Below are 21,472 nucleotides of genomic sequence, written 5' to 3'. Positions count from 1 at the left end.
ACATCTGCTAATTTCACAGTCACACAATGTTTTTTTTATTAATCATTCATTAATCGTAATTGTGAAAAAAAGTTTGAAACAATGGTGATATTGATATCTACAGTAGTTCGTATGTACTACTGCCTCTACTGCTCAGAAACAAAAGATTATGGTCTCTATGATAGACACTCGGTTGTCACCTCACCTTTTCATGGTAGCACCCTCCAAGTTAAAGATATCAAAGTCCCAAGACTCCTCATTCTCCATGGTCTGGGCTATACGAGGCGGGATGTCATTTAGAGACAGGGGAGTGGTCAGGTGACTGGCGATGTGGTGCGGCTCTGTGGGGAACATAGGCAGAAACAGAAGAATGACTGTGTGTGTGTGTGTGTGTGTGTGTGTGTGTGTGATGGAACTACTCAAGAAAGACCATCTGCAAACCATCACCTGCAGAGTTATTTTGTATACTTACGCTTTGCGGCAAAGATGTACTCATTTCCTGACAATCTGCGTAGGCCATCCTGCAACAAGAAAGCAAGTGAAGAGTGAGAAAAAAGGAAGTGAATACAAAGGTTATCACTCCGCTCTCGCAACAGGCACCAAATGGCGGCTTAGCAATAGAAACACTGCTGTCAATCAACTACCGAACTCAGAAAACAAAGTGGCTAATAAGCCACATACATTATGCTTTCCACTACGGGCTTGAAATGACACTCGAACATGGGGAATATATACATATATTTGATGTTAACCCATTAAGACCTGGAACTGTGTCATTTTTAGATTTGAGCTAAAAAGCATTATTTTACACTTTGGGCTATTCAAAAAATGTTAAACCGTGAAAATGTGTGCAAATCTTTGAATATATATATTTTTAAAGCGAACCGTTTTGAACTCAAATCTTTGCTTCTGGGGGTCCCTGGAACAAAATATTTTGATGGGGGTCCGCGGCCAAATACATATCATTTTGGGGGTCCTTGACATGAAAAAGTTTGAGCACCACTGATATAGAAACACGTTTTTCAGAATACTGTTGAGATTTAGGAGACATGTAGAATCGGCTTCAGGTCTCAATGGGTTAAATGAGCACTTACGTATTATCAGAGGTGTTGTTCAATTATACTAGGATTATGATTGTAAAATTGAAGTGTCGGCCTTTACAGATTCATGAACTAGGGAGCACCTTTACAAAACCGTAATTCATGGTCCATGCATGCAAATACTCAGACTTATTTCAATGAAATTATTACGTTTTTTATATTTTTATTTTTATTAATATACCATGAGGATATGATATAGTTAATATCTTCATGTCTAGAATGAGCTCTTAAAAGACATTTAAAAGGCAAATGTAATACTGTTAATCATCAGATAAGCTGTCTATGCACCATTATCGTGAGCAGCCTAACGTTTGGGAGCAGTTGTAGAGCATGCTCAATATTGCTTTATAAGTAACACAATCGCAAATACAATCTTAACCCATTAAGACCTGGAACTGTGTCATTTTTAGATTTGAGCTAAATGGCATTATTTTAAACTTTGGCTATTCAAAAATAGCAGATCTACAAGCTCATGATCTGCTATTTTTGAAAAATCGTGAAAATGTGTGCAAATCTTCTGAATATATATATTTTTAAAGCGAACATTTTTAACTCAAATCTTTGCTTCTGGGGGTCCCTGGAACTAAATATTTTGATGGGGGTCCACGGCCAAATGCATATAATTTTGGGGGTCCTTGACATGAAAAAGATTGAGCACCACTGATATAGAAACATACGTTTTTCAGAATACTGTTGAGATTTAGGAGACATGTAGAATCGGCTTCAGGTCTCAATGGGTTAAATTGAACTGAGTGTTGTTATTTAAAATGGGTGTATTATTTTTTTATGCAGCCCCTCAGTTGTCTTCTCAGAGGAGCAGGGTCTTCAAAGGCTGCACCCATGTTCCATTAATTCAACGGTACTACTTCAATTTAAAGGATCTTGCCAAAAAAATGAAGGTCACTCTTTTGGATTACCCATCTCAAACAAGTTTAAAGTCTTCGCAAGTTGATTTTCATACAGTACTGAAATTAATGGAAACCAAGGGCTTCCATTAATCTAAAAACATATAGAATGCTTTCGAAACTGGTCGTCAGTAATGTATACGTCATTTGTAGTTTATGGACTCAAAAAACGAAATGACACAAACCTATTGCAACACAGTAAAACCCCGGTGTTAATTTAACTCTGAGAGTGTACTGCTGGAGTTAAATGGCTTTTATTACTGTGTCAACCTCATTTTTAATTAACATCTAATTTATAACCTGCTCTAGCTTGGCCAAATTACAGGGAGGACTGTTTTTCCACTGGTTTTCTGAAATATATGGCAGGGATTAATATCCTATTATTTTCTGCTGCTGCTGATACCACACCCACATTAACAATAAGCCTTATAGCGTAGATTCTTTGATTTCCACATGTTCAAACTACAGCAAAGCGGTGCAGCCCAACACCCTGCTCAAGATTTCAACATCTATATCAATATACAATATGTGCAGAGAGAGTCTCCAAACACAGCAAATTATGTCAGTTTTACCATGTAACCATATTCCATCATACGGATGGATAAAATAATGATTTATTAATTCAAATAAACCTTGGATAGGAGCGTTAATGTTTGTTATGGTTGTGGCCAAGAGGATCATTATAAAGGAGTGGAACCTAGACCATTGGTTCTCAAAGTGGGGTCCGGGGACCCCCAGGGGTCCTTGAGGGAGTTCCAGGGGGTCCCCAGCTAAATGATAGATTAGGCACCAAATGGACCCTTATGGGTCTGTAACTCTGAGAGTGTACAAATGGAACCAAATGGACCCGTTAAATTGACATAGATTTTACAATATAAATTGCGGTCCAAGTGATAGAAATGTCATTAAATGGGGGTAGCCCTAATGCATGTCAAACTGGGGGTCCTTGAAATTAAAATGGTTGAGAATCACTGCTAGAGAGCCGTAAAAACCTTCTCTTATTGGGGTCCCTGGCTTATCTTTTCAAATGGGTCCGTGGGGTAATAAGTGTCAATTTGGGGGTCCTTCCTTGACATGAAAAAGTTTGAGAACCACTGACCTAGACTATCTACCTCTCTCCACCTGGTGGGAGACGTTTGTCTCAATGTTTTCAATTGAATATTATTTATTCGTTTTTTGTCTTTGGCCCTCTCTTCCTCCCCCCCAAAACAAAATAAATGTGTAAAGATATATATAAAAGGCCAAAGTCAGCCAATAACCCTACTTAAACTACATAAGGGTGGGTAGTTTGAGCAGCATAGTCTTACAGAGTGAAGTGTTTCCTTGACGAGTGAGAAAGGAAGAGGAGACTGGCTCATCTTTGACCCAAGCATTGTCTCACGGTGGCGCTGCCTCTGTACACACTGGCTATTTTAAGATGTTCTCCCCAAAGAAAGATGACAGCTCCGCTCAAAAAATGCTCTGTGTTCGAACATTCAACGCCCCCACACACACACACACACTCAGTCAAATATTGAGTGTCTACCTCAGCAGAGTCAAATAGAAACTAGAGACCAAAAGAATAAACGATTAACCGAGCCCACATGGATATGTTTCTATGTGAATAATTGCACAGTCTGGAGCAAGAAAAATAGCCTGCATGGCTCTCCAGTTCTGCTTCTGTCACTCATCTAGACACATGCATAGAAAAACCTCTCAACATATGTAACTTATTTTGAAAATCTCTCATCTCTATATGTGTAATTAAAGTCATGCCTATTCATCTGATCCAACAGGATGTTTCCAGGGCTGTAGCGTTAAGAGGAAGAGCGAGAGAGCGAGAGAGAGAGAGAGCGAGAGAGAGAGCGAGAGAGAGAGAGAGAGAGAGAGAGAGAGAGAAGGGGGTTTGGGGGGAGACTGCTTTCCTCTCCAGCCTACAGGAGCACAAAGGACAATCTAACACTTCCTCTGGGGTTGTTGCCAAGACTGCCAACTTGGCAGTCTTTCTAGTTCTCTCTACCTCACCACGGCCGCCTGTTAATCAGTCTCTGTCTCTCCCTCTACTTCTATTTCTCTCTGTGTCTCCCTCTCTCTGTTTCACAAACTCCACACACCCAAATATTGAAGTCTGCATGCGTACAGGCAAACATTCCTGACCCCGTTGCCTTCATCTCACATGACATAATCACATGACCTCGCAGGCTTTGATATGGACTGGTGGATAATGGGAGAGATGTAGCTGATGGCTGTTCATGTTTATGATAGCATGCATCTGAGTAGACGATGGTGTGGTTGCCAAGGGACATGCAGCCTTCGGAACGCCAGGACTTCCGAGAGCTTTTCGCTATTGAATAAATGCATCGGTCTTATCTGTTTGCCAAAAGAAGTACAAAAATCTACAAATCTCCCTTTGTGGTCAAAGGACCACAGTGGTATTAAGCTCTCCAGCTTTTTTCCTTTGACAGATAGGTACAAATATCTGTTTGTATATGCATTGTATATGCATTTTTGTCAATGAAAATGTCAGTCAGTAGGTCAATCAATCAATCAAGACAAAAATAAACCAATATTTATACTCTTCTGACTCTGCAACGATGAGTCACATTGTCACCTTCTTGGCGATCCAAGATATCTCATCTTCGCTGCTTCATGGGCATCTGCGTGGCGCAGGGGAAACGTTCCTGCCCACCACTGCAGAGACTTGGGGTCCTATCTTACACCCAGCAACAGTACTAGTGCTAGTACCATTAAACAGTACTAGTACCATTGCCAGTTTACAGCTGACGCAGTTGTCGGTTTCACGCCCAGCGCCCACGCTGTATGATTACCAAATGTACTTGGCTCGACTGTGTGCTGATGACAGCACGGGTATTTCCTTACTTTTTAGAGAGCGCATTATTAAGATGCAGGTTCACAATGCATACTGCTGCTTGAAATTCGAAACCAACCGAATTCAACACAACACTCAGGTTCAACATGGTAGATGACATTTCTGAGAGACTCAGCATTGATATTGAAAGAATAATGAGTAAACTTGGCCATATTATACACACTCATAATTCCTATTAATCAGCTTTACTAATAAGAATGTGTCATGATTGTAAATAATAAATAATAATAAATACATATTAATAATAGTAATAATAATAATACATATAATAATATGGAGCATGCTGCCGTGCCTTATGGGTTTAATGCGTGGTTTTAAAAATAACTGAGAATAAGCATGCGATTAATAGGTTGATATGTCAAGATATCACATATGTCTCTTGGACATGAGGAGACATTAGGCTACAAGAGGAAGACATGAATTCTGACCAGCAGCTGGGAAACTGTGGTGATCCACCCGTGTCCCCTGATATCATTATATCACAATATTAATTCTGCTCCCATAGATAGTGCTCTCATTTCACGCATGATCCGTTTACTCAGCAGAATCTCCTCCAACTTACAGAATTTGTCATTGAAATAATAATGTGCACAACCAGCAATTAAAGGAAACGGGAGACGACACGGATTGGTCAAATAATTAATGTTATGCCCAAAACACACCCATGACTAATTTAAAGATGAAATACTTTTCCCATAAAAAAGGTAGGTGGCATTCACTGCCGACATCTTTTCCCCCCTTTTTCTCCTTGTGTTATTTCTATGCTATGATGATGAATTGAATACATAGGACCACAATGGAAACACGTCCCCAGGACTTTTCTGTGTCTGACTGTACCTGTCTAATAACGTATTCAATCAATAAAGTATTCAATCAATACAACCCGTTTGTGCCATGCACCTTGCTTGGCGCCCAGAAAAGCAAGGAACACCCGTGACACCCTTGATCTGCGCCACAGATCGTCTAAATAGGGCCCCAGGGGCAGGGTTGCCAGATCTGCTTATTACAATTTCCCCGCAAGATTTTATTTGAAAATAGCCGATCTAAAAGCTCATAACGGGTCGCATCGCGACGCGTTGTGAGCTTGTAGATCTGCTATTTTCAAATAGCTGATGTACATGTTAAAGTACTCATGCGGCCCATAGTCACTTCTTTTGGGCTGGTTTTCCTAGACCCGGTTGCTTGTTTCTCTCACAGAATCTGGCAACACTGCCCCAGGGGTTTGAATCCTCTGTGGTGCATCTGGCTTGGCTCCACACTCCAACTAACAGAATTGGCCATGTTCAAGGGTGGGAAGCCGGGCGGGGAGGGCAATCTCTGTTGCTGCACTAACGACCTGTGCAGGTTGGTCAGGGCATTAAGACCGGGAAAAGCATCTGTCTGTTTAGATTTGAACCACTTTAACCATCATTTTATACTTTGGCTATTCAAAAATAGCAGATATACAAGCTCATAGTGGTATTTCTATTTTAATCATGATTGTTTTTTAATATATATATATTTTTAAAGCTAACATTTGTACTCTTTCTGTACAAATTCTGGGGATTCTACAAATGTCTTATAGCTATAATCAGTGGTTATCACAGTGGTCAAACTCATTCATGTCAAGAGCCCCCAAAATGATATGTATTTGGCGGCGGACCCCCATCTCAAAATATTTTGTTCCAGGGACCCCTAGAAGCAAAGATCGGAGTTATATATTCAAAGATTTGCTCAGATGATCAAGATGTTTTAAAAATAGCAGATCTACAAGTTCATTTGAGCTTGTATATCTGCTATTTTTGAATAGCCAAAGAAATCTAAAAATGACACAGATGCGTTCCCAGTCTTGGGTGGGTTAATGTGTTTGAGTTCCGGTGAAACTCCTCACTGTCAGGTGAAAGGAAGTGGCAGGAGACTTCATGTGTATCAGTATATGGGGGTTATTGGTCTAACGACTAAAGTTTTTTTGGGGAAAAAGGAAAGAAATAAAAGAAAGAAAAATCTTCGCTGCTTCACAATGTGAGTTAAACAAAGACTTCCTATTTCATCTTTGCGTATGCTATTTCCCATGGGATTTGTTCTGTTGCAAATAAAAGGTCTAACCGTCCTTCCCGTCTTACCATCATCAACCCCCCAACAAGATCATTCGTGTGGGGGTCCTCATCCTTGGTCCCGAGCTGTGGGGAGTACAGCTCGGTGGTCCTCAGGATCTCTAGCACCCGATCCAAGGCCTCTGCCACCGGCATGGGACTGCTTTCCTGAGCTGCGTTGATGATGTTGATCACCTGGAATGGCGGAGGGAGAGATTCTGTTCAAACACGGGAGTGAACGACTATCCAAGCACCAGTCACAGGATCTATCCATGGACGCCCACTGATGGCTGATTGACGCTGGGCAGAATTACGTTTACTGTGCAGTTATGCACCCCCCGAATGAGAACTCTCCCACTCTTACACGCACGTGATTGCACACATGCAGACCCAGAAAGACACACACACACACACACACACACGGCCAGGCTGTTCCATTAATAGCTTTATTCTGGAGAGGGATATGTCTACAGGGAGTGACAACACAGTCAAATGATACAGCATAGGAGCTGCAGTGTGATCATCCCTGGGGACTTTCTCCATTTCTAACAAGCTGGGCTACAGCCTAAAGAACTCTCCTGAACAGCAGACCATTCTGCTCACGCAAAGTTTCCCCATCTTGTGTCCATAAAATATGCTATTTTATCTGCACATTATATCTTTTGACATTATATACATCGCCCCAAGACTTAAGTACAAGAACCATTCATTGAGTTTTATGAGCCAGGATTGCAGTCATGAGATGGAAGTGACAATGCAAACTAATAATCATATGACAGAGGCTAGGAGAGAGAGAGAGAGAGAGAGAGAGAGAGAGAGGAACCAAATAGTGTTGATTTTGACACCAAATTTTGATTTAGTTTTAGTCATAGTCTTTTCAATAAAGTTCCATTTAGTTTTAGTCATATTTTAGTCATCTGAAATGTTTTAGTTTTTGTCTAGTTTTAGTCGACTAAATATCATAAGATTATAGTCGACTAAATCTACAGTTGATTTAGTCGACTAAAATGTATTTTGGCGGTGCCTTGATGGCGTCGTAATGGCTGATTTTACTCTTGGTTGCATGCTGAAAATAGCCGATCTCACAACGCGTCGCGACGCGTTGTGAGCTTGTAGATCTGCTATTTTCAGAGTGCAACACCCGAGCGCAACCAAACATAAAATAACTTGTCTTAGTTCTACCTTATCTCTTCTCCACTAAACCCTCACATTTTAGTCTAGTTTTTAGTTGTTGACCAAATTGTCAATTTATTTAGTCTTAGTTTTAGTCATCATAGCTTAGTTTTTATTTAGTTTTCTTCAGAGAAAAAAGGTAGTCGACGAACATTTTTCATCATAGTTTTAGTCGACAAAATCAACACTGGAACCAAACCTTGGTGATGGGGGCTTCTATGGTCATGGAGTGGATTCTGGCCATGGAGGAGTGCCTTCGCTGAGAGCTCCCTGGCATGAGGGAAAAAACAAATAATTAAATTAATCACCTGGATGACAGTCTGGATGCTCAACAACATAATCAGCAGTGTGTGTGTACACAATCAATCAACACTTAGCACATCACAGGGGATGGGAAAGGTTTCACAAGCTGTCAGTAGAGACCGAAAGTTTCCATCAATTTCCCCGCTCTCTCTCTCACCATCGCTCCCTCGGGACGTTGTAGATCTGACGTCCAGGGATCCTTTCCTTCTGTCCTTGTGTCTACTGGATTGGATGTCTGTGGAAAGGAGCATCAATGCCAAACATCAACACACAAACATAGTAACACACACACACTCACATTTAGTGATTATTTCACTTCAGTGATGCTTGTGGAACTAAGCTACGCTGTCGTCGTGCCAGTAATCATGGTAAAGCACAACCTCTCGTGTAATATAGCTTAATTTAAAGTTCATGTAGAAAACTTTCAGATAAAGGAGAGAGTACAGATCTTACCTGTCTGCGACTCTGCTTGCACACGTTCACTGGACTTATCAGTCTGTACAGATGATGGAAAAACACAAATCAGATATATTTGGGTGAGAAAATGTAATTCATAAATGCATCTGATTTGTAAAAACAATAAAGATGTGCACTCCAGTTACCTTATTATTATCATTTAAAGGCCTGTTGATAGACACATAGTGTCTGATTTTTCTGTGAAGGACAAAATCAATATGGTCAAGTCAGTTACTGTAAGGTGACTGATACTGGATGGTGGAACATGGCAAGTGCTTAAAACACACTGGAACTCACCCTCCCTGTCCAAACACAGGAGTGATCTTCACATTTTGTTGAACGCTGTCTCCATTCTTCTTTTTGGCATAATAAATCCCCTGCCACTCCTGCCAACACACCAAGACGGAATCAAAAGTCAGGCAGTGGGACATACAGCGATGAGACAGACAGACAGACAGTACATGAGATGAGACATGAAAAACATTGCTGTGGCTGAGGATTTAATATTTATAATACAAAGAAAACCATTCTAAAAGGAATGACATATCAAACAGATCATTTGTTATAAAAGCACTTGAGAATGAGAGGGTTGGTGATGGTAAGGGTTGGCACTAGCACTGTGTGTTTCAGAGAGCACAGAGTTGCTTTAATGGGTAGGTGAAACACTCCTGGTGTCCAGCGCGCTCGTTTCATGTCCATCCCACCCCCATGGACCGTAAAAGACCTTTCCTGCTGGTCGACTGTCTAGAGGTGACCTTTGCACTCTCTGTAGTAACATCACAGCACAGCCAGCAGCCACTGATCTTCTGCACATGAAATGGAGCTGCCCTCGGCCCATTGCAGAGTTCACACGTGCACGTGGCTGCGAGCACACACGCGCGCGCAGACGCAGATGCACTTGGACGCTCACATGCACGCAAATGGGCACTCACATGGATCCTTGCAGGTCCATTTTACTGTGTACTTCAGTAAAAAAAAGTAGCTCAACAATATTAGTCATCTAGAGCAGGGGTCTTCAACGTTTTCAGGCCAAGGACCCCCTAGCTGAGAGAGAGATGAAGCAGGGACCCCCTACTCTATATTGTATAAAATTGTGTTTCAGATAAACCTTTGCTGCTCTACACAATTATAACTCTTTGTCAAAAATAACCGATCTACAAGCACACTTGTGAGCTTGTAGATCTGCTATTTTTGGCTAAAGTTCTCCTCAGAAAAGGGATACTAGGGTTCAAGTCGTTAATGTAAAAATCACACCCTGTGTGAAGGTAGCGGCGCCTTTGATACATTTTGACATCGATATGTGTTTATAATGTGTTTATAGCCACGTGTCACGTGAAGCTTGACCAATCACTTTGTTGATGTACGCACCTGACCAATCAGAACGTTGACGTACGCACACGGACAAAGTCAGGTATAGAGCGGCTAGCGCCGCTAAAAAAATAAATCGTATCACACAAAGATTTGGGGGACCCCCTGTAGTAACTCTGAGGACCCCCTAGGGGTCCCGGGCCCCCTGATGAAGAACCCTGATCTAGAGCAATAGGTGAGCACACGTATGACTAAACATCATAACAGAAATGTACTGTAGATAGTATGTAGATTTGGTGACAGTATAACATGGAAGGTGCAAATGAGCCACAGTAGTGAAACAATCTAAAATCAGTGCACAAAAACAGTTTTTTTTTGTAATATCATCAACATCAATTACCTTTCCTTTCCGTATGCAGGAGTTTATCGTCTCAAGGAGGTCAGGTTTATTCTTTTCACTTCTAGGCACTTCTATTATTTCCTTCCCTATTAGCTCGCCCTGTTGATAACCCATGATAGACTCGTAGGCAGGGTTCACATACTGCGAATGAGAGGAGAGAGAGAGGATTCCGATGAGAGTTCAGCCATTTATTTGCCCCATATCAGAGCAGAATATACAGTATGTGGGCAAAGGATTCACACGGAGCGGGTCAGACGTACTATAGTTCAGTCTACCAGGGTGGCATTGGTGGATAATTGATGTTTGGGATCCTGGCAAACGAAGACCATTAAGCCTGATTTATACTGTGTGTCGCACACGTCGTGAGCTTGTAGATCTGCTATTTTCGGTGCGCAAGTATAACTCAGGCTTTAATTTGTTGGAGGCATTAGCACATCCGTCGCTCAACCTGTGGGGCTTTGGTAGAACTCACAAATGTGGGCTTTTTTTTCCTCCACCATATGAAAACAGAAGGTAATAAACACAGCCTTAGACGCTTTGTGGTCTGGCATACAGAAGAATCCATTCAGAGAGCGTGTGAAAGAGAGACAGAATACAAATATCATCACTGAGATCAGGGATCACAAGACATCAGCAGGCGCTAAAAACAGGAGAGAAACGTCAAGCGAGAGACAGAATCAAAGACTGAAAGAAAGAGAGAGAGAGAAGGGATGAGCAGAGTTGGACTTGCTGGAGGGCATGGGGGGAGGGGGGGGATCCATGCCTCTGCTTCTGACACCCCCCCCCCCCCCCCCCCTGGTCATTAAACCCATCACTGGCGGGGATGTGTTTTATCCCTGCTTCTGGTGAGACTGTTCACCAGAGAATGCATTTCCCTATTGGTTGATGTAGACTGTCTAGTATGTTTGATATTTATGTTTGATTATCATAATTTAAAAACATAATTAAAAAAATATATATGTTAACCACATCAACCCTGGCATCTCCATTTTGTTTCTACATTTTTTATTTATAAAAATAAATATAAAGAAATAAAGAAATTGCCTGTCTACAAACTCCGAGCTTGTAGATCGGCTATTTTCACTATTTGTCATCCAACGAAGTATAGAGATTAATTGGTTAAGAAAATGTTCACCCTTCTCAGCATTTTATTATAAATCAAACGGGATTTGAAGGAGAGAGAGAGAATGCGGGAGAGAAAGAGATTTACAATGTTGTTGTTGTTTTTATTACAATGTCTTTTTTGCTTTTATGCCTTTATTGACAGGAAAGTAGGCTGACAGGAAATGGGGAGAGAGATGGGGAGTGACATGCAGCAAAGGCCGTCAGGATCGGGAGTCGAACCCGCGACACACTGTCAGGCTGGATTATCAACCTAGGTGCCCAGACGGTTATGCCAACCGTCCGGGCCTACAATGTTGTTTAAATGGCAATAACTAAATATGAAAACAAAGTGTATTTAAAACTCACCTGAATAATTTGATCTTCAGAACTGATCTCTATGGCCTCTTGGCTTTGTTCCAGAGCAGTGAAGATAGCATTTCCAGCCCTTGGAAAGGTGAAGACATGAGGTTCAGTCATAAAGTCATCGGGGAAACTATAAATCAGGTTTAAAAATGGTACTGGTGCCGCACATATGAGCTTGCCTATCGCCACTGTTGGGTGGAAACCTTTTTCCTTTTTTTATTATTATAAAAAAATAAATACCGGTAGCTGATCTACAAGCTCACAAGATCGTAGATCGGATATTTTCACGACTTTTGAGCGACACATTTGTATGATGAAGTAGGGCATTCATTTACGAAAAAATATTTAAAAGTTGAAATATGGAAATAAGAAGTTTCAGCAGTGCTATAAAAAAAAAAGACAGCAAAAGTACACCAGAGAACAATGTTGGCACTGTAAATAACATACGACAATATTTGAAGTAGATAATAAATCCACTTCATGACATTTTGACCTCAGCACAATTGCTCTTGAAAAGACATTGCAGTGCACCGTTGAACCACAGCATTGTACTTTAGGCCAACTATTTTGCAATGGGAAATTTCTATTTAGCAGTCTACTTACCTCAGCTTGAACTGTGCCCGCACCTCTCCATGTTCCAGCTGTAGCAGCTCATTGTAGCAAGCCATCATATTGGCATTTTCCACATATCTCTGAGGGCAACACAATGCATAATGGATAATCAATATTCAATAATAATAACATAACGTCACTGGTGTAATTGTTGGCAGTGAGGGCTAAGATGCGGCCATCACAATGACTGTTCTTTCTAATCTTGATTCCTGCCTTTGGAAATAACACACTTTATGGAGTGTTGACACAAGGAACAACAATGTTACACAAAAATGCACGAGCAAAGGTGTGCTCATGCATTTGTGGGAATAGTGTGAAATGCGCGCGCGCGCACACGCACGCACGCGCGCGCGCACACACACACACACACACGTTGTTTAATCACCTAAGCGTTATTTTATACTTCATTGCATAATGGTGTCATGAAAAAATGGTTAAAATAGCTTCTTCTTTTTTTTTTACTAAATGGATTAGTTTGACACACACACACACACACACACACACACACACACACACACACACACACACACACACACACACACACACACACACACACACACACACACACACACACACACACACACACACACACACACACACACACACACACACAGGGTTACTCACCCTATTAAAGCCAGCATTGATCAGAGGCATCACAGAGGCTTCTTCCCTGTCGGGCCTTCAGAAGGACAAACACATGTTAGCACTCAAACGGTTCCAATGACAAAGGCCTGTTGAGAACATATGCTCACAGGGGTGATGAACCATATGACAAGGCACCAAGCCTCTAAGGCTTATGCTGACTCTGGCATAATCTTAAATCATTAGCCAACGACACAAGTGACAAGAAAGAGGATGAAGGTGGAGGAAGGACGTAGGTCAGCAGTACGTACCTCTTCACGACAGCGACTATCACAGTGTTTTCTGAGGAGTTGACCGCTCTAATTGACCTGAATGTAAACAGAGGGAGCCATTTAGCCAGCGAGCAAGGCCGGTGGAAAAGCCTGTGGCATCAAATCAATGTAGTTTTCAGTTTTTTTCATGCTCCGATTCTCCCAGGCAGGCAGAGCCCAGTGGTGCAACCCTGTAAGCAGGCCCTGGGCCTCTGAAAGAATGCAGTGTACAGGGACGCTCATCCGCCTGTGGTTTTCCTCAGCCAGCGGTCATAAAGGCCCTTTAGTTCTCCAGCCCGGCGGCTGTGCGTGTACACTGAACGTATGGACTGGCTTAAAATGAATAGGGTTAACATACACGCTGGGCAGGGTACACGAATGTTTGTAAACGTGTTTTTGGTTTAGGCGCAGGCTAAAGATAGAGGACGATGCGGCCAGGCACTGCTCATTCCTCAGGGGGGCGTGGCTTCGCCAGGCACCATATGAATGAAGCCGGACCGGGACCAGGAGCCCCCCCCCCCCCCCCCCCGCCCCTGCCCTACCACCTCAGCCACAGCAGGGAAACCCAGACATGCACCGAAGCCCTTCAACATTACAGACAGAACTGGTCTGGTGTCGTGACGCTTGGCTTTCGCTGATGTAAGTCAGTGGTTCTCAAACAGTTTCGTGTCAAGGACACCAAAATGTATTTGGCCGTGGACCCCCATCTGAAAAGATTTCGTGCCAGGGACACCCATAGGATTTGTGGTGTGAACATTTTTCAAGATTATTCAATACATTGTTTCGGGGAAAACAGCAGATCTAAGGTCTTGTGTCACAATGAAACGCGTTGCGGGCATGTGTTGCAATATGACGCGTTGTAGCTTTAATATCCAATGTTAAAGTGGTTAAACTGATTGTGATTTTTTTGCTACTAGAGGTTCGGGGAGATCTCTGTGTCTGTGAGTCCTTGTCCCTTTTATGCCCATATATGAAGATTTCTGTATCTGTCAGTCCTTGTCCCTTTGATGCCCATATGTGGAGATCCCTGATGTCATCAGTATATGCCCATATATGGGCCTGCCCCTTTTTGTGCCCAAATGTGGAGCCGAGTGATTTGTTTGCGCCTGATGCCTTGACGACACATTGAGGTTAGACAACACACTCCATATTTGGGCATAGCTGCCTTAATGGTTATGGCTGAGTCATGGTGACATGAGCGTGACATCAGAGGTCCGCCTGCCGCCCGGCCGGTCTGCCCTTAAGCCAATTTTAATATAGGATGTTAGCATATTTTGCTGGACCCCCTCAAGGGCCCCTGGGGGTGCACGTCATGTGTTGTGTGCTTGTAGGCCTGCTATTTTCAAAATAATGTACTGTAGACACTTTTAGTGGTTGAGTGGTTAAAAGGTTAATGCATACGAGGTGATAAGCCTACCGGCATAGTGCTTCAGCATCAAAGTGTCTGGAATGTCTGTGGTCAATGATGACGAGGTCGTGATGCTTCTCCACAAAGCATTCGAGAGCTAATTCGGGCGTCCGCGCCACGCTGCACCTGAAGTTAGCCTTCTCACATGCCCAGCAGAAGCCATTACTCTGACTGTCGTCTTTGGCAAATACTAAAAGTACCTGTAGAAAAAAGAGAGGACACAGAGCATCATTAGCCACAGCTATCCAAGACAGTGGTTGACGGTCACATTATTATTATTGCAATATATACTATACAAAAAGTTAGTTCGATTTAAAAAAAATACCATATCTCACACACACACACACACACACACACACACACACACACACACACACACACACACACACACACACACACACACACACACACAAAACATTTTGTCACAAATTCTCAAAACATAGCAGCTGTGAGCTTATATATTGGCTATTTTCTCGGTGAATACAGATGTGCCTCGAGTTGAGATTTTGATTTGCCCATTTGTGTGCCTTGGGCAAAAAAAAAGAAAAACAAAACCAACTGCTCTAAGTGTTTCTTTCCCATTGTGTTTGCCCTTCACATGATGCAATAACATAAGGAACCTTTGTGGGAAAATGAAGCCAAGTAAATTAATAACTGAACAAACATAAGAATCATACACTATTGTGTACTCAGTGTGCAATAATTGATACGTGGCCCTGATATGATTACTAGTGAAACTGACAGAACTGCAGTAGACCCGCCCCTAAGCACATTTACTCAAGTACTGTACTTAAGTACAATTTTGAGGAACTTTTACTTTACTGGAGTATTTCCAATTGTACTTTACATCTCAGAGGCAAATATTGTACTTTCACTCCACAACAATTATTTGAAAACTTTAGTTACTAGTTACTTTGTGGATATACATTATTACATTATAAAACATACATTAACCACTTTAGCCCTATTTTATACATAGGCTATTTGAAAATAGCCGATCTACAAGCTCACAACGCGTCGCGAGCGTGTAGATCTGCTATTTTCAAATATTTTAGTACTTTTACTTTTGTTACTTTAAGTACATTTTGATACCAATACTTTTGTACTTTTACTTAAGTACATTTTGAATTCGGGACTTTTACTTGTAACAGAGTACTTCTACATTGCAGTATTGATACTTTTACTTAAGTAAAACATTTGAGTACTTTTTCCACCACTGACTGTGACCACAGGCCACAGTGTGCAGGGCCTCCATCGATCAATCCAGGCCCATGCTCCTATACCTCAGTGTGTCAGAGCCTCTATTGTCGTCTGCCTTTGCCTGCAACGCTATTGGCCAAGGCTGGCCCTCAACTGGTCAATGCCCCCTTCCTATTGGGCCGCATGGCGAGGCTGTGGCAGAGGGCACCGCTGCTATCGTCACACCAGCCTTTTGAGTGCACTGCACGCTCTCCCTGCCAGCATACTTTCATATAACCTCTTTACTTGCGTAAATACAGGACACAGAGGATTTTAGGCCCGGCTCCAAGAACGGTGCCACACTGAGAGCAGATTCATGAGTCACTCGCTCAAACAGACGTCATTCCCCGAGCGTTGGCAGGAAGTGGAGTGAATGTAAAGAGAAGAGAAAGTTTGTTCTGCTGTCTCTGCATCGCACCTGGTGAAGAAACGCACTCCTCTGTTCACAGAGGCAAGAGAGAGCTCTCATCTTGTGCACAACGGTGTTGATTTTGACAGCAAATTCTGATTTAGTTTCAGTCATAGTCTTATGAATAAAATTCCATTTAGTTTGAGTCATATTTTAGTCATCTGAAATGTTTTAGTTTTAGTCTAGTTTTAGTCGACTAAATATCATAAGATTATAGTAGACTAAATCTACAGTTGATTTAGTCGACTAAAATGTATTTTGGCGGTGCCTTGATGGCGTCGTAATGGCTGATTTTGCACTTGGTTGCATGCTGAAAATAACCGATCTACAAGCTCACAACGCGTCGCAGCGCGACGCGTTGTGAGCTTTTAGATCTGCTATTTTCAGAGAGCAACACCCGAGTGCAACCAAACATAACATTCTACTGGATCTCTTCTCCACTAGTCCCTCCCTAACATTTTCATCTAGTTTTTATTTGTTGACGGAATTGACAATATATTTAGTCTTAGTTTTAGTCACCATAGCTTAGTTTTTATTTAGTTGCCGTCAGTGAAAAAAGGTAGCCGACGAACATTTTTCGTCATAGTTTTAGTCGACGAAATCAACCCTGGTGCACAATAATCGAGGGGGATGTTTTTGGACAACTGTCCTTCTGATTCATTCTGATAATTTATCGTTTTTTTTTTTCAAAGGCCTGACTTTATCAAAAGACAAACTCCTTGCCCATTTATTTGGGAGCCATTTGGAGCTGTAGAGGCATGAAGCCTGTTTCTACTGTGCTTATGACCATTTTCATCTCAAACAGCAAAGAGTTGTCCAGGTCGTAAATACATCATCACCGAGTCCTGCAGCTATGGTCGGTACGCGCAGGGAATTAGATCAGAATTCCTCATTGGTATGTTGGTAGAAAAGTCAACATACCTACAGAGTTGGAAGAACAGGAAAATTAAAAGGCCAAGACCGGGCTTTTTCACATACGGGAGAAACAGATAGGCTATCTTAAGTTTGAGTTCTGTTTCGTTGCGCGGCCCTTTACGCTTGACAAAAATGACATATTTTGAAAATTATGGCATTTTCCTCTAGCAACCTTTTTTGAAAGGATCATGTGACGAAGTGCAAATTAGCTTTTACTGCTAACACATGTGGCTCCATCAGCCAGAATAATCTCATGACACATAAATAATGTTGATGCTAGGGGAAATTAAGATTATAAATCAACATAAAATAAAAGTGAAAATGGGTGAGCGAACTGCATAGACCAGTGGTTTTCAACCTTTTTCATGTCAAGGACCCCTAAATTGCAAAAAATGTGGCCGCGGACCCCCATCTGAAAATGTTTTGTGCCAGGGACCCCCAGAAGCAAAGATTTGAGTTAAAAATGTTTGCTTTAAAAAATATATATTGAAAGATATGTACACATTTTCAAGATTTTTCAAAAAATAGCAGATCTACAAGCTCATAGCGCGGCACTCGGTGGCGCACTATAAGCTTGTATATCTGCTATTTTTTAATAGCCGAAGCTAAGTGGTTCAAATGGCTGTGACGTGATGTTAACTAATTTCGCTTGGGACCTCCTGATAACCCTCCAAGGACCACTGGTGGTCCCCGGACCACTGTTGAAAACCACATGGCATAGACAAGAGGCAACTGCATGGTTCTCAGGGGGGGTTGGCAGGGCCTGACTGGTCTGTCTAGAAAACATCATTGTTGAGGACAGAGGGCCTGGCCAGACCCTGAGAGAGCAGAGAAAAGGAGGAGGAGAGAGGAGAAGAGGAGGGCATGACAGGATCAGCTGTGTGTGAGTGACAAAAACAGGAAGGGGATATCTCACTGACAGCTTTTCCTACTGTGGTCACAGTAGAGCAGCATCAGGCCTGGAACCGGTGTTGCCAGGTCTGCTTATTATAATTTCCCCCCCAAGATTCTATTTGAAAATAGCCGATCTACAAGCTCACAACGCGTGACGCGTTGTGAGCTTGTAGATCGGCTATTTTCAAATAGCTGATGTATGTGCTTAAAGTGCTCATGTGGCCCATAGTTGCTTCTTTTGGGCTTCTTTTCCTAGAGTTGGTTGCCTGTTTCTCTCACAGAATCTGGCAATACTGCGTGGAACTGCAACCAAGCTGACTGCATTACATTGATACATTGCTGTACCTCCAAACAGTTTAATCCGGGAACGCACCTGTTACACTTTAGATTTCTTTGGCTATTCAAAAATAGCAGATACACAACAGCTTGTGGATCTGCTGTTTTTGGAGAAAAGAAAACGTGAAAATATGTACAAAGCCTTGAATATATATATATTTTGTAACTCAAATCTTTGCTTCTGGGGGTTCCTGGAACAAAATATATTACAAAAAATATATATATTAAAAGATTTGCATATATTTTCACGATTTAAAAAAAAAATGCTACAAGCTCATAGTGCGGTACTCGGTGCCGCACTATGAGCTTGTAGATGTGCATTTTTTAATAGCCAAAGAAATTCAAAATGTCACAGACGTGCTCCCGGATTGAATGGGTTAATAACTTAAAAACTGCAAACTGTATGTCCTACTCGGGGAAACGAACCCTCTGAGATATTTCCATTGGATTTCATGCAATGCCTCTTGTCAACCAGCAGTGTTCCTACTTCTTAAAATAACAGTTTATTAACTAAAAGTTATGGATTGCAGCTTTAAGCCGTATTTCATACTTTCAAGATAATTTAGAAATTAACCAATCAACAAGCTCACAATGGGTTGATTGCTATTTTCTATTGCTATTTTCTATTGCTATTTTCAAAAAGTGATGCCAGGTTGAAAGTGGTTAAAGCATAGCTCTCCTCTTAGACTCTCAACATGCTGCTGTTTCATGGAAAACCTCTGAATGGTCTCCGCCAGAGGCGGAAGACTATGTTTTAAGCAGAGGAAAAACATCCACCCCCAATCTTTCAGATCGGCCTCATGGTAGCACTATAACCGGCCACTTCACATTTTGGCCTTTAACTTTTGAACCGTCGGTCGCACCATCAGATATATTTTCCCCTGGATTCCTTGGATCGCTCCCCATTTACAGTAGGCTGTAGGCCCCAGCCATTTGTGCCAGACTATGTTTTCCGCATTTTGTGTTTTCTTCAAAACACACTTTTGCTACTACTCCTACAAATGTTATCCAAAACTCACACAAATCAGTACACATCGTCTCTAGTAATGTGATCAAGATGTATCAGTGATTTTTTTTTTCATATTCCATTCCGATTGTCTATGACTGACTTCCAAATGTGCAGGCCCTGGGTAGGCAACCCGGCCTGGGGAGTCCTGCATGCGCTCAGAGGAGCGCACTTATCTAGTACTACGTATTTTAGCTTGAAAGGCAGGTTGTGGGCTGTGCAGCTTTCCAGACCCATCTTTTTTTATATACTGTATATATAAATATTTACAACATCGTCTCATGAAAACATTTTTTGTTAACTTCCAGGACAGTTGTGCACCAGAAGATGTTGCATTTCCATCCATCTTCAATGACACATAAACCGAATGGATAAACACACTATTAATAAACTGCTAAACACCAGAAAATGTCCATTTGCAGGGACGAGAGCGCTCCATGGCCCTTCTGTGCAGCTCTCCCATAACATGCATTGTTCATTATGGTATGTCCATGGTAATCGATGTTTGGCCTTGTTGCCTTGACAACCCAAGCGTACATTTCATACAATGCATCCATTAACATTTTTCCCACTCTTCTTTAAATGTTTGAATGGGGATTTGTTAGTGTGGTGTCTTTTTCCGACTCTAGATTAGTTGTAAACATACTAGTAGGGACATGACATGACATGACATGACAGAAACACTGCAAGAATTAAAACAAATGTCGACAATATACTAAAAAAAAAAAAAAAAAATACAGTAATATGGATATGAACAGAGAGTTGTTGAAGCAATCTTTTCGGGGGGATAGTAAGTGTGGTATTTGGTAGTGTGGTACAGTACCTGAAGCTGGTCTTTATATAACTTCATTGGTCCAAATTGCACCTCTGTTAATGTGTTCTGAAAAACAAGAGGATTACAAATATTAGAAACAATATATATACTGTAAGCCAAAATATTGTCAATTGTTATCAGTTGCTCCTGCACTCGATGAGCAGGGACCACAGAGTAGCATTTTCCTCCACTATATTCAGTCATTGTATGACGAAACATGTTGCAAAATCACACTTTTAGCACATACGTTAAACGAAAGCTAATAAAGCGGATTCTGTCAATATATTAAAAGCATTGTCCTAGTATTTATTTTTGTGGAAATGAAACGGCTGTATTCAGGGACAGATCAAAACTCAGAAGGCCCTGGGCCAATGATATTTTAGGGTCACGCGACCCTGACCCCATGCTACCCAGAATGGGCAGTCGGGTGGACATACAAATACATTACTTGCTGTAAGACATGTGAGGCATGTGCAGGTCAAGAAAGCACTTGTAGACGTTTTATACAGAATTTACAGTCACACACAATATTTTACATGATATTTATTTGCATGTAAAAACTTGAAAGATGTGCTCCTCGGAGCACAGGTCTCCGTCAGGGCAGGTAGGTTATTGTGGCGCAGCAATGTTTCACGGCAATCGGACGCTGCCTTGATGATTTAGAAGGCAATCTTAGCCAATCAGGATGGAATATAAAAAATCTGACAGATCCGTCTTGATCACATGATTATAGAGATAGTGGCCCTCATTTATAAACGTGGTGTATAAAACGGCTTATTTTTTGCCTTATATTTCCCCTTACGCCAAAGTCCAAGTGAGATTTACTAAAGGATCCTATACAGTCAATCCTAGCATACATTTGGTCGGAGCTTTGATAAATATGACGGGTGAAACAGAGCGTAATTTAAATAACA

The 21,472-nt window shown here is 41.6% G+C and overlaps 1 protein-coding gene across 4 annotated transcripts in view; it reads right to left on the bottom strand.

The window, feature by feature from the left end:
* pde8a (phosphodiesterase 8A) overlaps positions 1 to 21,472 on the bottom strand; it is a 64,573-nt gene that overhangs the window by 11,369 nt on the left and 31,732 nt on the right. For all 4 annotated transcript variants that reach the window (XM_084057312.1, XM_084057314.1, XM_084057311.1 and 1 more), the window contains 15 exons: positions 20,568 to 20,624; positions 14,955 to 15,145; positions 13,538 to 13,594; positions 13,269 to 13,323; positions 12,636 to 12,724; positions 12,036 to 12,114; positions 10,566 to 10,706; positions 9,155 to 9,243; positions 9,004 to 9,055; positions 8,855 to 8,897; positions 8,559 to 8,636; positions 8,298 to 8,368; positions 6,956 to 7,120; positions 452 to 500; positions 185 to 320 (listed from right to left, as the gene is read on the bottom strand). In XM_084057312.1, coding sequence (XP_083913438.1) covers positions 185 to 320; positions 452 to 500; positions 6,956 to 7,120; positions 8,298 to 8,368; positions 8,559 to 8,636; positions 8,855 to 8,897; positions 9,004 to 9,055; positions 9,155 to 9,243; positions 10,566 to 10,706; positions 12,036 to 12,114; positions 12,636 to 12,724; positions 13,269 to 13,323; positions 13,538 to 13,594; positions 14,955 to 15,145; positions 20,568 to 20,594 — 1,322 coding nt within the window. In that variant the 5' untranslated portion in view covers positions 20,595 to 20,624. The remainder of the gene's footprint in view (positions 1 to 184; positions 321 to 451; positions 501 to 6,955; positions 7,121 to 8,297; positions 8,369 to 8,558; positions 8,637 to 8,854; positions 8,898 to 9,003; positions 9,056 to 9,154; positions 9,244 to 10,565; positions 10,707 to 12,035; positions 12,115 to 12,635; positions 12,725 to 13,268; positions 13,324 to 13,537; positions 13,595 to 14,954; positions 15,146 to 20,567; positions 20,625 to 21,472) is intronic.

This window comes from Gymnoscopelus microlampas (genome assembly GCF_963454915.1).
Source record: "Gymnoscopelus microlampas genome assembly, chromosome: 1".
NCBI classification, from domain to species: Eukaryota; Metazoa; Chordata; class Actinopteri; order Myctophiformes; family Myctophidae; genus Gymnoscopelus; species Gymnoscopelus microlampas.
This window is presented reverse-complemented; position numbering and strand designations above follow the sequence as displayed.